This window comes from Camelus bactrianus, chromosome X (assembly GCF_048773025.1).
Source record: "Camelus bactrianus isolate YW-2024 breed Bactrian camel chromosome X, ASM4877302v1, whole genome shotgun sequence".
Lineage (NCBI taxonomy): Eukaryota > Metazoa > Chordata > Mammalia > Artiodactyla > Camelidae > Camelus > Camelus bactrianus.
In genome coordinates this window covers 38,788,289-38,804,794 of record NC_133575.1, presented here as the reverse complement: position 1 = coordinate 38,804,794, position 16,506 = coordinate 38,788,289, and the positions used below count along the sequence as shown (strand labels likewise).

At 42.0% G+C, this 16,506-nt stretch overlaps 1 protein-coding gene across 1 annotated transcript; it reads left to right on the top strand.

Annotated features, from left to right (window-relative positions):
- Positions 1 to 7,829: 7,829 nt before the first annotated feature.
- Positions 7,830 to 16,265, top strand: AKAP4 (A-kinase anchoring protein 4). The gene is made up of 6 exons (XM_010964123.3): positions 7,830 to 8,003; positions 8,979 to 9,074; positions 10,079 to 10,129; positions 10,661 to 10,762; positions 13,252 to 15,378; positions 15,933 to 16,265. The coding sequence occupies exons 2-6, from the start codon at positions 8,979 to 8,981 to the stop codon at positions 16,086 to 16,088; spliced, it is 2,532 nt and encodes an 843-aa protein (XP_010962425.2). The 5' UTR covers positions 7,830 to 8,003; the 3' UTR covers positions 16,089 to 16,265.
- Positions 16,266 to 16,506: the final 241 nt, after the last annotated feature.

Sequence of the window (16,506 nt, the reverse complement as noted above, 5' to 3'; positions counted from 1 at the left end):
AATCTAAAAATAGAACTACCATATGACCCAGTAATTCCACTCCTAGGTATATACTCACAAAAAAACACTAACTTAAAAAGATGCATGCACCCCAGTGTTTAGAGCAGCATTACTTACAATAGGCAAGGTATGGAAGCAACCTAAGTGTCCATAAAGGGATGACTGAATAAAGAAGTTGTGATACATATTTATACAATGGAATACTACTCAGCCATAAAAAGAATGAAATTTCACCATTTGCAGCAACATGGATGAACTTGGAGGGTATTACACTAAGTGAAGTAAGTCAGACAGAAAAAGACAAATACTGTACAATATTACATATATGTGGAATCTAAAAAATACAACAAACTAGTGAATATAACAAAAAAAGAAGCAGACTCACAGATATAGAGAACAAACTAGTGGTTACCAGTGGGGAGAGGGAAGGGAGGAGGAGTAGGATAGGGGTAGGGGATTAAAAGGCATAAAGTATTATGTATATAATAAGCTACAAAAATATATTGTACAACATGGGGAACATAGCCAATATTTTATAATAACTATAAAAGGAGTATAACCTTTAAAAATGGTGAATCACTATATTGTAAACCTGTAACTTATATAATATTGTACATCAACTATACTTCAATACAAAAATCAGTCCTTAGAATCCACCATATTAACAGGCTAAGAATCCAATTACAAAAAAAGAAAACTATTAGATCTAATAAGTGAGCTCAAGGTTGTAGGATACAAGCTCAATATACAAAACTCAGTTTTACTTCTATACACTGGTAAGGAACAATCTGAAAATGAAATTAAAACAATTCCACTTACGAAGTATCAAAAATAGTAAGATGCTTAGAAATAAATTTAACAAAAGAAGGACAAGACTTGCATGCTGAAAACCACAAAACATCACTGAGAGAAATGAAAGACTTAAATAAATATAAAGATATTCCATGTTCATTGATTGGAATAGTTAATATTGTTAAGATGGCAATTCTCCTCCAATTGATCTACAGAATCAATGAAATCCCTGTCAAAATATGTGTAGAAAGCAGTTGACATAGCAGGTCTGAGAATGCTATCATTTGAAAATCCTGCTTGGCAAGGTTGGCCCTTGGCTTGGATCTGGCCCTTGGCTTGGATCTGGGAACTTGGATTTGGGGAGAGTTCCCACCACCCTAACTGGTAAGAATAGTTCACCGTACTTTAACTGTTGGTGCAAACAACATGGTTTGTGGTTAACACTAGCTTTCCTCCTGGGACTCTGGAGTTTTGGTATGCGCTAGGCAGAGGGTGCCTGCATGACCAGCCCCCAATAAAAGCCCTCGGTACTGAGTCTCTAATGAGCTTCCTTCATAAACAACATTTTACACAGGTTGTCACAACTCTTTACTGGGAAAAGTTTTTGTGAAAAGCTAAGTGAAAGCAGTCACAAAAGACCACATATTGAATAATTTCCATTTCTATTAATGAAATATTGGGGGCTCTGAGGTGTAATAGCTAAAGGGTGTGACGTTTCTTTCGTGATAAAAATGTTCTAAAATTTATTGTGGTGATGGTTTGCACAGCTCTGAGTATACTAAATATCACTGAATTGTACACTTTAAAAAAGTGAGTTGTGTGGTATTTGAATATTTCAATAAAGCTGTTATAAAAAGATAACAGTGGCTAATAAAATATATTGGTTCCTTTAAAAATATTCTGTTGAATAGTGGCAAGGAAAAACTCAGTGGAACCAGTTAGGAAGTTATTGAAATAAGCCAGGCAGCTGGGACCAACATGATCCAGCATTCTTGGTCATAGCCAAGCACTTCTGGTGGTTCTGGGCATAGCAGTTCTTAAGCAATCATCACCAGTAATTGTCTTTCTTTTTTATTGAGATAGAATTAACATATAACATTATATTAGTTTCAGATATATACACTAATTTTCAGTTATATAAATATCCTTAAGCACTCACTAATATATATGAACCTAGTGCTATCCCTTGCTAGGTAAATGAAAATGAGTAAAACACAGTCATTCTCCTCAAGCATTTCTGTATTCGGAAAGATAAAACTTGTAATGAAATAACTACAACACTAAGCAGAGTGCGATAAGCACCAAAGCAAGGTAAATATAAAACTGCTAAGGATTTCAGAGGACATGTGTGATTACTGTCAACACAATCACTTCTGTTATAATCACCCCAGCATCACCAGGAGTGATGACTGAGTGGCTAAGTACATAAGGCACTGTTAGTTTCTATACACAGTTGGACAGTCATTGGCTTTCCTTGAACCTATACACATCTTTCCGATGGTGCCATTAAGGAAATATATCAATAAATGTAACATACACAAACATGCGGTTCTTAGAATGGGGAGTGATTGTCAGGGAGGACTCACCAATTTCCCTTTGAATTGGAGGACTGCCTGGGCAACTGCCTTGGCAAAACGAGCGTTTGGACGGGGTGATCGCCTAAGGTGTGCAAACACGTATTCCAAGCAGCTGCGACCTCCTAGTGGCCACATGAACGCATTACCCCCATTGCCATCTTGATTTGAAAGCGACAGACGCCAAAAGGCTAAGCCAGATATCCCCACGGGGCCACTATACCACAAAGTTGAAGACCAGGGGGTCTTTATCCCACTTTAGGGGAGTCTTCATCCTATTTTAAGGTGGTCTGCATCCCATTTTAATGATACCTCAGTGTGTGTTGGGGAAGATGGCGACCGCCTACAAGGGCTGTGAGGGAACTTGCGGGCTTCCAGACCCCCTTCCTCTCCTCCGTGGTCTTTATTTAAAACATTCACTCGCTGATAGAGAGACTATCTGGAGGGAAGTTAAAAACCCTGACACCAGTTAATCCTATATTTAAGTACTTTTAGTCAGATGTACGAGACAAGTTTGTGGGCTTGACAGAAAAAAAAAAATCCGATTAACAGCCCGAGTTCTCTCAGCCACATCTCCAGATCTGACACAGGTATATTTATATACTGATATATGGATATATATCAGGAAAAAGGCTCTTATAATACCCAGAGAAATATGAGGTACCTTTAACAAACCACGGATGGACTGGAACGAATGCTATATATTGGATAGGCGCGCCTCAACAATCAGAAACGGAAACAAGACAAAACAAAACCAACAAAACCCAAAAAAGGGGCGGGGGGTGGGCACTAACCGCCTCAGAATAATCGCCTCAGCGCAACCGTCTCAGAGTAATCGCCTCAGAACAACCGCCTCAGCACTACCGCCTCAGCATGACCGCTGAGTCAGAATAAATCACCTCAGGAAAACCGCTCTCCTAGACCTCCGGGCGGACCCTACCATTCTCGCCAGCAGGGGGAGATAGCGAATCGGCACTTGGTTCGGTCAAACTTGAAGCCACCAGATGGGGCCAAAAGATCAGAGCAGGGATCCTTTACATTTTTCTTCTTCTCAGGGAATTTTTCTTCTGTATTTTCAGACCCGAGAAGAAAGAAAAGGCGTAGTAATCCCAGGGCACACACACAGACACCCCACCTCCAAGGTGATGGTAGTGGCCGGCCTCTGATCTCCCGCCAAATGGTCTCTCTTCTCCAGCTCTCCATTCATAAAGCCGGGATCGAAATCGTACCCATTTCCGAAGGTTGTGTGAGAATTAAATGAGATAATGCGTGTAAAACACAGTACCGGGCACATTTTCAGGCCTCATTCCAGACCTGCAGAATTAAAAACTCTGGGATGGGACCCAACTATCTGTCTGTCTGTTTCTCTGTTTGTTTTTAACACCTTACTTAACATTTACTGACGTCTAACTCAGGAACAGCCAAAAGAAAAAAAGGGATGTACAGGGCAAGGTATATGGGGTGGGGGTAGCTGCGTGCAGAATTTTCATACCCTCTTCAGATACAATACCCTCTTGATCCTCGAAGTTCCCCTACTATCTGTTTTAACAAGCCCTCCAGGTGATACTGGCAATCGCTAATGTGTGAGCATTATTGCTGAAAGAAGGAGGCTGTCCCCTCAAATAGCTAACAGAGTATTTTGTCATTATTACAGATGCCATGACTATGTGGCTTCTGACATGTTTCCTGCCTAAAATTCCAAAACCATTATTTGTTTCTTGAGCCCAGCTGTGTACCCAGTACTACCAAGGATACAACGAGAGACAGAGAACCTGCCCTCCCTCCAGGCTGTCAATGTAGGTGATCCAGGAACAGGGAAAGTTAATTAACTCTACAAGGTCAGATCTAGTAAATGTCAGATGAATTACACAGACAATAAGCAAATGTTCTAGGAAATCAGAGGAGGGAAATTTCACAATTATACGAGGGAGGAGCCTGATCAGAAATGGCCACTGCCAAGCCAAGCCCACCCCTCAAAAATAGCTGTAAGTCATTTTCTGCAAGGCAATGGAACAGATCGTAGCCGCCTAATTAAGCTCCTACCTAAAAGGAAATCCCAAAGTATGTAAGCATCTGCTTTCCTTTAATACCTGCCCTCTGAAATTAAAAATTAAAACTGTTTATAGCTTTTAAAAGTCTTTTATTTTCTCCCTCCACTGCTTCAGGCTGGAAAACAATTCAGGAGAAAAAGAAATGGAGTTCCCATTTGTATTGTATAAACAACATCTGATAATAATTAGCATCACAGCCCACTTTCCAAATAGTCACAGTGTCATCACATAAACTAAATTAGGTAGGTTAAATCTAAGTCTGGAAGATCCTTAGTGGGACTAACAGTGATTTCATGTAGGCTGATAGTTCAGCTCATTTAAATTTCATTTTGCCATTATTCATAATAATTACATTCCAGACACAGGTCCCATTTTTATTATCTTAATAGCTCTTTCAAATCAAGCACAAACTGAAAGCATATTTAAAGTGTCGACTTGTATAATTATTCACAAGTTTGTGTGGAAGAGAAGATGTCTGGGTAGAATAAACAAGGTTAGAAAATGGATGATGTGGCTGGGACATTATGCTGAACACCAGAAATTAACACATTGTAACTGAATATACTTCAACAAAAAATAATAAATATATACATTAAAAAAAAAGAAAGAAAATGGATGATGGTGATTAGGGAAAAAAAAATGATAACCAAAGCTTCTGTGTTTAATACCTCTCTGTTTGGCTCTTAAGGGCTAACCTAAGTGCATACTGCTTCAAACATATTCGCACACTAATGAAGCATATTCCCTTTTTGACTCTTTGACTTTCCCTTTTCCCCACCTGTTCCTCTAGTCAGTACAGGCCAGTCTGAGAGCGTCAGCAGCTTGAGAGAAAGAAGAGGCAGTGGATATACCGTAACCTATGACTAAGCCTCCCTACATCTCATTATTAGTTTCCCATCCCATCCAAATGCTGCTCTTGTTTGCTCCTGCTTAGCCTCCAAGATGACAGGACCTGGGTGCCAAGGGACAGGTCTCTAATCATTCATAATAGTTCTCTCTTTGTCAGTTAGGGGATTTGGTAAGACATTTTCCAGGCCGGGATCACAGTTTTTCCCTTCTGGGCTGGGAGATATAGAGGTTTGGGAGGGTTGGTGATTATTGGCTGAGTGTTTTTATCTTTGGGATAGAGATTCTTGTGATTGAAGAATAAATAAACATTTTCTTTCATTGATTCGTATTCCACAGACATGAGCCAGACACAGGAGCTCCAGCTTTTTCTTTAATCATCAAAAGTTCCCCTTGACCAAAAGAAGGTGTAGAAAAAACAGGTTCTGTATTATATATTCTAACTCATCACCATTGACAAAGACTTCCTCCTTGACATAACTTGTTTTTTTAATAAAAATTGTATTTATTTAATGTGTACAACATGATGATTTGATAGTCAGGCTCCTCTAGCCTCCCTTCTCAACTAGGCCTCAAACTTGGTCTTACCAGAACTGCAACTTCCAGCACAAACAATTTCATCCACTCCCTACATTAAGAGACTTGAACAAACACTAGCATAGTTTCTATCACTTCAAGGCCGTGTCCCTAGGATGATGACCCCAGCCTCCTTAAATGTCTGCCTGAGAAAGTTCAAAAGTGCCAAAAGAATTTACTGTTTATTCCAGCCAAAACCTGACTTTAGGCCCCTGGCTTGCCTTTTCTCAGAGCCCTTACTTTAGAAAACTTCTGATTGTAAATCCTTTCTCTGTCCATTTGAGAGGTATCTTCTACCACCCAGGAATATCTTTCCCAAAGACCTGAGAGTCATCCCTTTGAAATGTAACCATCAAGAAAGGGTCGCTGTCTCCCAGTCACTATGGAAGGGTAGGAACCTAACTTTGTTAAGTACCAGTTAGCAAACACAGACGCCCTGATCATATTGATCAACCTCCTACCCCACAAATTTCCCTCAGCATTTTTCCTTTATCACTTCCCAGCTTTTAAAAAGCCTCCTGCCTTTTGTTTCAGTAGAGCTGAGCTCTGTTTATCTAAAGTCTCCCTTACTGCCTAATAGCCTGAATAAAATCAGTCTTGCCACCTTTAACAAAGGTCCAGCTCTGTTTTTGATGCCATGAATTGACAAGATCAAAGTTGTACAGCAGGTTTAAGACATGCCATTTAGGGATGAGAGATAAAAGAAGAAGGGAAGGTATAACTGAGGATATGAAACTCTATATTATTTAGGGGGTCATCTCAACTGATTTTTTAATATATTTTATTAATTTATAATCATTTTACAATGTTGTGTCAAATTCCAGTGTAGAGCACAATTTTTCAATTATACATGAACGTATATATATTCAGATCCATTTATTCACATGAGGTTAATGTGGAGGCATGTGGAGAAGGGACAAGGAGAAAACAAGATGAGACTAGGGCACAGTGAGAACATTTGGTTATGGGCTAATGTTTCCCAACTAAGGCTGAACTGAAGGCATCTCAAAGTGTAACAGATAATGTTATTGGATTAACTTTGGGGGCGGGGCTAATTACCTCATGATAAAGATTATAGCTTGCTGGACCAATTAGACACCCAGAATCCTAAGGTTAGAGCCTCTGATTATGTGCTGTCACTGTTCTCCATGGAAACAGTGATGTCATGAAGGGTGAGTTCTGGGACCAGCTGGTGGGCAAGCATTTAGGAGAGTATGGAGGGTTGAAGACAGCAGCAACATCTTGAGTCAGACTGGAAGGGTCATCACAGCATCCAAACTGACCAGAAAAAATCATTCCAAGGTCCTCTGAAACAGCCTATTCTTCAACTACAAAGGTAGGGACATCTTCTGACTTCTTTTTGACTAGCTGCGGGGGTGTCTTGATGGTGAAGTGAAACTACAGAAGCTGCTAAGGCAGCCTCCAACTTCTCACTTTAATACTTTTATTCAGGGTACCCAGAGAGGACTTTGATTAACATTTCTCTGTTTCTTCCTAAATCCAGAGGTCTCCTGCCACATAACTCTGAATCTCTAGAGGGAAACCCAAAGACAAATAAGCTAAGATGTGAAAATTAATACTATTTTGTTCACAGAGGCTGGTGGTAGTTCTGCATGTGAAAATTACAGACTGCCACTAAAACTGGTAACTAACATGACTAGATTGTTCTGGAAGTATCTAGCATAAAGAGGAAAGAGAAAGGAGGGCTTAAGGGGCTGTGAGCTGGGCAAAATGTAAAAGAAATATATGTACCCTTCTAGACAGAATAGGAAAAAATGTGTGGTACAGTAGACAGACTGATGTGCTTTTTTTTTTTAATTTTTAAATTTTTTTGGTAATAGAGGTAGTGGGGATTGAGCCACTGAGCTCTACCCTCCCCCCACTGTGGTACTTTTGATCTGAAGGGCTGCTGAGTTTGCCAGCCTGCCCCACCTTTGCTGAGGTCACCACAGGCATTATGATCCAACAAACTCTGTTGTCATGCCGCAGGGTCAAAGGCAGCAGACAGAAGACCGGCTGATCAGTCTCAACTCAACAGCTGACTGGGGTGGCAGCCAGCTGCAGGTGCCCAAGAACTTGGCACAGCCCACTTCCATCTCAAGGGGCACATCTCCCTCTGGGTGGCACATTTTCAGCTAAAGTCTAAACTAACTTCATTATCAAGGTAATAAGTTTATAAATTTTACTTTTTTTAGTTTTTTTTTTAAGGATTTCAACTGAGGCTACATTCAGATCACATGAGGGACCTCTATGGCTCCCTCTTTTTTTTTCTAGGCTAGTGATCTCTAGCCTTTGAAAAAAAGAAATTCCCCCTTCTGAGGGTGGGGAAAGCCTCTTTCTAAAATTTTTTCTGGGGATTTCTAGAGATTCTTGAAGGGAGAGTCCAAAAAGATCTAGGAGGATAGGATGGGAGGGGATGGTAAATGGTTGAAAAGTAGTATTATCCTGTGAAAGGACAGCCATTAGAGGATAGTTGTTATAAAAATGTTGAGAGGGAGAGAGAGCCAGAAGGAGGGAGAGGGAGGAGGGGAAGAATGGAGGTGGGAGGGAGAATGGAGGTGGGAGAGAGGGAAAATGGAGGTGGGAGGGAGAGGGGAAGGGGGAAGAGAGGAAGGGGAGGAAAAGAGGGGAGAGAGAGGAGGGAGGAAAGAGGGGGAAAGGGAGGGAAGGTAGAAGGGAGGAAGGGAAAGGAATGAGGGAGGAAAAGGGAGGGAAGGATGGAAGGCTGAGGGAGGGAGGGAGAAGGGAGAGGGGAGGAGTGGAGGGAGGGAGCTAGGGGTTAAAGGGGTCTCCAGTTTGAAGGAACTTAAGGGAAAGGAATTCAACAGCCCTCTAATACTTGGCCAAAGGGGTTTCTCTTGTTAAATTTAAAAAATAAAGTAGACCTGAGGTCTTACAGAGCAAAAATCAGTCAGTGGCTTCAGCCATTTCCTTTTTACCTTTAGTTCCAGGCTGGGGGTGGGGGGATGGGGTGGGGTTGGGGGGTGTTGAAGGAAATTGGCAGAGATTATATTCTCTTTCAAAAGTAAAATTCAGCTTTGCCCTCTGGGGTCAGGGTCTGGTCTTCCCTCAGACCTCTCTGTATCTTAGATAAAAACCATATATCAGCCTTTCAGATTTATTTGCTTTCTCTTTCCAGATGTCTGAAGATATTGACTGGTTACACAGCCACAGGGGTGTATGCAAGGTCGACCTCTACAGCCCAACTGGACAGCAAGATCAAGACCGGAAAGTGGTAAGAAACAAAATAACTCCTACCAAGGAGTGGAAAGCATTGGCTTTTGGGTACAAATATCCTGGGGCCCAGGATAGACTAGTGGAGAGTGATATGGTGAATAATCCAAGCAATCAAGCTCAAAGTCTGTGGGGGACCAGTGTTCTCATACATCACACAGGGACAATGGAGGGAGGGGCCAGATGAGGAGTGATGTAAAGGACCTGGGGAGGGGAGGGTGGGGGGAGCCTGAGAGGAGCGAGGGGTGGGGGTTGCCTAGTTACCAGCCTTTATTACCTCACACTTCTGAAGTCATACTAATGTCACCTAGCTACCAGTAAGTTACTCTCAAGTGGGACCCCCAATTTCAAGTGATTTATATAGTATTTCACATTTTTTTCATGTTCAAGCATCACTCATGATATTACTTCCAATGTATTTCTGCAGCATTTTAAAAATTGACTTACGTTTCAAACACCATCACCCTAAGCAATGTTATCCATAAGACCAAAGGTTTGATGTTCTAGTATGTATTTTACCTAATGAACCACAAGAAATGCACCTATTAAACACAGAAATGTTTAACCAGGTACCACCTAAAATCGTGTATATCATCAATAGTAAAAATACCACCTTTTGGCAATATTTGCATAATAGAGCCAGGAACCAGGAGAATCGAGTTCTAATAAAAGTTCTACTTCTGAGTCTGTGTCATTTGGGCAAGCCACCTCTTTCCTCAGTTTTCTCAATAAATGCATATATTGCATGTCGGGCCTCTCTCACACAGGTAGGTATTCTCATTTATGAAATAGAGTTATGTTAAGATTCTGTCTGCCTAATAAAAATCAGAACCTTGTTTAGTGAGTACTTAACTGTGTGCAGGCATGCTACTAAAAGCTTTACAGGCACTAAATCAATCCTCACAAGAACTTTATAAGGTAGGTGCTATTCTCATGTCCCAGGAAGAGAGATAAAGACCTTTTTCTCTAGAATTTTTCTCAATTCACCCTCCTGATTTGATGCAGATATGCTTTGTTGATGTGTCTACTCTGACGGTGGAAGATAAAGATTCTAAGGTGGGTATTCCCCGCTCCCTTGGGAGTTGGAATGGGCGGGAAACTGCTGAGAGGGTTATCAGGGAGAACATGATAGGGAGAGGTTGTGGCAGAGGGTGGGAAGGTGGAGGGGACTCAGGCAGAAAGCCATCATTCTCATGAGCTCACAATCCCTGGTTCAGAATTTCCAGTCACTCTGGATACCAAATCTCATTTTAGAAGCCACTGATGTCACTGGTAGGGCCAAGAGAATGATGGCATGTCAGAAAAGTGGCGGGGGAGGGGAACCCCATCCAAAAGATTGATGGTTCCTGAGACCAATGGCTTTGTGAATACCTTCAGCAAGGTTGGGAGGGAGTGGTTATTTGTGAAGGGAACTTTATCTCAGTCTTTATAGACTAACTAGCATTACCAGCCTACTTTTCCTTCAGAAAGAAAAGGGATAATAGGAGACAGGACATCCATGCCTGAAAGTGGTAGCCTAGGCAGGGGCCAGCTTGGAAAAAATCTCAGAGCAACTGTTCATGAGAATCTTGCCCCTTAATTCCACAGGATGCCGCTGGTTCCAGTTCAGAAGGTGAATTAAACCTGGAGCATCTGGAAGAAAAAGAGATTATAGTGATCAAAGATACTGAGAAGCAAGACCAGTCTAAGGTACATACTTAGCCTCTGAGTCTACCCTTTCTTGGTTCCAGAGCCCAGTGCTGAATCTGAGGACTCTGGTTCAGAGACAGTAAGAGAACTATTGTCAAATAGGTTCCCAAATTCGAATAATATGACATTCTAGAGAACACAGGCCTAAGTTCACAGTCACGGTAAGTTCAATGCCCAGGTATCTCACAATGACAGAAATCACAAAGGCTCAGAATGCCCTTTCCTGATTTCAAGTAGCTACTTCAAATAGAATCTTGCTACACTTATCCTAACAAAGATATGGGCTTACACGAAAGATCCGTTGCAATGTTCTTTGTGGCTTGTAATGGACTTGTGTGTCCCACATTGCCCAGTGTCCAACAACAAAGAGGATATGGAGAAGAGACAACAATGAAGGAAAACTATAGTTGCCTTGTCTCCACCCTGTTGTTTAAGGGATTAACCAGGCTGTTGGGTAGCATAAAGTTAGAAGCAATTACATTTATGCACCACTGTCACATACAGAATCCTTTTTTGTGTAAATATCCTCAATTCCATCTGTTAGGCAAGTTTTGGCAGGGGGAGGTGGCCACAGGAGAACATGACAAGTCACTCTTACTTGTCAGAACATGACAAGTCCTCCAGTCCTACAAGCCTGGAGGAGCTGATATTGGACCTGGATATTTGGCTCTAGGGCAAAGGAGTCAAATATTTCTTGTTGTGTGTTCCTGGGTTCATATTATAACCAGAAACGTCATTTCTGGCTCCAGATGCCTTTGGAGTGATGAGAGTGGCCCCTGAGGAAGGGGAAAACAGTTACAAAATACTCTCCACAGAGTGTTAGGTTCAGTTAGGGGTGGTCAACTCCATTTGGGGGTCTCAGTAAAGGGATAAATTATAGCTGGTATTTTTAAAAGAGCTACTCAAATTTACAACACACGATGCAGATCCCCTTGATTGTCACTGAAGCCCATTTGCAAAAAGTGGGCTTTATGACCTCATGTTTCCAGGAATTCAGTGATGATGCAATGAATGGGGGATAGAGGCCAATGGTACTTAGTGCTGAGTATAAGATGTGTACACAGTACATACACACAAATCGAAACATGGGCATACACAGTCACAAGTATGGATATACACATATACATTTACACACAGTGACACACACATAGATATATACATTAATATACATTAACAAAAAAGAATTTATACAAGCAATGTCACACACATGCCTGGCTACATGTGACACTGAGAATCACACACAAGCACTGAAATGACAAACTTATACGGTGACCTATTCATAACAATGATTACACACATATACAAAGACATACAGTTATACAGAGTCAGAGGCACTGATGTACCCACATGTGACACACATAAACATCCATGTATACATTTAAGCACACCACGCATAACCTCACATTCAAGTTCACACATACAAGCCCTGATCAAAACACAGAGACCATACAGACTCTGGTACAGGCATACACACTTCTAAATATACCTCATGTTTATACACACACATACAAACTTAAACAAAGTGACACATGTTCACTAACGCACGTTTGTATACATTGATACACACATTGGCACAAACACAATGACATCCCCACTCATGTACTCACAGACATACTCAAACAGCAGGGTGTGTGCAACACTGACACACGTTGTCAATCATTGGCATAGTACATAAACACAACAAAAAATGGTACCTACTATAGTGACATACACAGTCATTGTACAACTGCCTACTTATACATATTCATATTTTAAATATACATACTCATTAATATACATGATACATTATATATAAATCTATTAATGAGTATGTAAATACATGACTATATGCTTCAGCATATCTAAATACATTTATAGCTGTGTGATACACGCTATTGGATTTATATTTATAAACATATATGCAGATCACTCTAATATTTACATATTCAGAGACACACTGATATACACATGTTTTTACATTCACACACATGTACAAAATGTACATACTCACGTGCATATGCTGGCCTATGTAGTGGACATATATATACAATGAGTATTGATGTCAACACATTGTTACACAAGCTTACACACAGTCACATCGCACATGGGCACTGACATAGGCATATGCACACACACACACAGATGGGCACATGTTCATACACTAACAATCCAGACTACCATGTTCACACTCTAATTGCTATATTGACATGCATACACACACACAATAGACACACTGACACATTTCTGACACATATTGAGATAAGCACACATACTCAGATGAAATTGACAAACATGTTGATAGCACTTGTGTATAGTTAAGTGTACAAATGTATATATGCTTTTGTTGCTGCCACTGGTGCTCAAACATGAGTTAATGGATATAATTGTATGTTACACGCCCACGCAAATTCTCAAGGCCAGATCCCTAATGTGTACACTTTACAACGTATCGCTTCTAAATAAAGAAGTAACCTACCCAAACTCATGGATAGGTGTTCTTCTTTTTTTAGACCGAGGGATCTGTGTGCCTTTTCAAACAAGCTTCCTCTAATCCTGTAAGTGTTCTCAACTGGCTTCTCAATGACCTTCAAAAGTATGCCCTGGGTTTCCAACATGCACTAAGTCCCTCAGCCTCCAGCTGTAAACATAAAGTAGGAGACATAGAGGGAGAATGTCACAAAATATCCTCTGGGAACTGCTACAGCGTCTATGCTGATCAACTGAACATGGATTATGTGGCCAATGGACCTCAGAGCCTACGTCTAGAAAAGACAGCATCTAAAAACACCAACAATAACCAGAGCCCTTCCAGCCCACCAGCCAAATCTCCTAGCAATCAGAGGTCAGTTGTCTCCCCTGATGGAGAATGTTCTATGGACGACCTTTCCTACTATGTCAACCGACTGTCTTCTCTGGTGATCCAAATGGCCCGTAAGGAAATCAAGGAGAAGTTGGAAGGTGGAAGCAAGTGTTTCCATCATTCAATCTACCCACCCACTGGGGACAAAGGGAAAAACAGCCCTCGCAGTGCCGTGAGCAAGATTGCTTCCGAAATGGCCCACGATGCTGTGGAAGTAACCTCTGCAGAAATGCGAGGCACTAAAGAGGAGTGTAGGGATGGCCGAAAAACCTTACTGTATAGTGAATTATCCAACAAGAACAGGGGTGGAGACAAACAAATATGTCAGCGAGATAGCAAAGAATTTGCAGATTCCATCAGCAAAGGACTTATGGTTTATGCAAATCAAGTGGCATCCGATATGATGGTCTCAGTTATGAAGACCTTGAAAGTTCATAGCTCTGGAAAGCCAATTCCAGCCTGTGTGGTCCTGAAGAGGGTGCTGTTAAAACACACCAAGGAAATTGTGTCCGATTTGATTGACTCCTGCATGAAGAACCTACATAATATCACTGGGGTACTGATGACGGACGCAGATTTTGTCTCTGCTGTCAAGAGGAATCTGTTCAACCACGGGAAACAAAATGCTGCTGATATCATGGAGGCTATGCTGAAACGTCTGGTTAGTGCTCTTCTTGGTGAAAAAAAAGAGACTAAGTCACAGAGCTTAGCATATGCAGCCTTGAAAGCCGGCTCCCATGATCCCAAATGCAAGAATCAAAGCCTCGAATTCTCCGCTATGAAGGCCGAAATGAAGGGGAAGGACAAAAGCAAAATAAAACCAGACGAGTGCAAGTCACTGACCAGTGCTGAGAAAGTGAGCGAACATATCCTCAAGGAAAGCCTGACCATGTGGAACCAAAAACAAGGAAATCAAGGCAAGGTGGCTAGCAAAGCATGCACCAGTAAGGACGGAAAAAGGGAGATCAGCCCTTCCACAGATTCACTGGCAAAGGACTTGATCGTCTCTGCCCTTATGCTGATCCAGTACCATCTGACCCAGCAGGCGAAGGGCAAAGATGCACTTGAAGATGAATGTCCTACCACAGGCTATATGACCCAGAGCACCCAGTATGAAAAGTGTGGAGGTAGCCAAAGTGCCAAGGCGCTCTCAATGAAACATCTAGAATCTCAGGGTGCACCTGGGCCATCCACCTCTCTGAAGGAGAATCAACAGCTGGACTCCCAGAAGCTGGATATGTCCAACATTGTCCTCTCACTGATTCAAAAACTGCTCAATGAGAGCTCCTTCAACGGTGAGGATCTGTGTGAAAGTGACACCAAAAGTTCTGAGCCCAGGGCCAACAAAGCTACTTCCATGTCCAAGAGGCCTGACAAAGGGGAAGACCAATGCCAGAACAATCAAGAACTTGACCTTATGAGTGGGATGAAGCAGGTGAATCGACAGTTTATCGATCAACTGGTGGAATCTGTGATGAAGCTGTGCCTTATCATGGCTAAGTACAGCAACAATGGGGAAGCCCTGGCTGAGCTGGAAGAACAAGCCGCCTTGGCCAACAACTCCAACTTCCAGGCAGGTGGCCCCAGATGTAGTCACGATAGCGCTATGTCACAGAACTATCCAGATGCTCCTGGCCCTGAAGTCATCGTCAATAATCAGTGCTCAACAAGCAGCTTGCAAAAGCAGCTCCAGGCTGTCCTGCAGTGGATTGCCGCCTCCCAATTCAACGTGCCCATGCTCTACTTCATGGGGGACGATGATGGACAACTGGAGAAGGTAAGCAATGCAACAAGGAACAAGACGAGAGGGTTGGAATGGGGAGGAGTCAGGGAGCCCGAGAGCAGCCCATTTTTTAAGTCTATACTTTATCCTATGACTTGTGAATGACTCCTACCTCATAAAGACACCAAAGTGATGAACCATGAACTAAGTGGGACTCTGGACACCTCAAAGCCTGTGCACTTCCAATAGGAGGAGGGTGAAATGAGCTCATCTAATCAGTGGTCCTTTCAACATACTATTTAGAGCAGTTTTTTAAGTCTTATGTCTTGTACACACACACACACACACACAAAACACAACTGTGTTTCCTACATTAGATGGATTCCAGAGAAATAAAATACTAAACCAAATTACTTTCAGTCCAGGACCCAAGCTCAGGCAATCCTCCCTATTTCCAACCTCAAACACCTCCAGTCCTGGACCTATGGCAGCCTTTAATCCTAGAATCCTGGGCAGGAAGGTGGGTGGGGGGTAGTTCACTTTAGCCCTCTGGGTCCCGGCTCCAAAAGCATCATGTGACTCATGCTATCTCTGCTCTCTCTCCACAGCTTCCTGAAGTTTCCGCTAAGGCAGCGGAGAAGGGATACAGTGTTGGAGACCTTCTTCAAGAGGTCATGAAGTTTGCCAAGGAACGACAGCTGGATGAAGCCGTTGGAAACATGGCTAGGAAACAACTGCTAGATTGGCTGCTCACTAACCTGTGAGCTAACAATTCCTTCACCTCCTCTCCATTAACCCCCCCAACCCCAGCAGATTTCCATCCCAGCTGGAACACCCCCCCACCATCAAGCCAGTGAACTACATGCTACATGATTGTATTTCCCAATGCATCTGAACAGCTGAACTGTGCAAATACAGGGTGTCCAACAAGCTGGGCAAGAACATGAATAAAAAAATAAAAAAATTGTGTCATTGTTTTCTTGGTCAGATATATGTGAGGCAAGGGATGGGAAGGGTCCAATTTCAAGGACTGGTGATGGGGGGGAGGGTGTAGCTCAGTGACAGAGCATGTGCTTAGCCTGCACAAGGTCCTGCATTCAATCCCCAGTACCTCCATTTAATTAATCAATTAATTAATTAACCTAATTACCTCCCCCTAAAACAAACCAAAAATAATTTTAT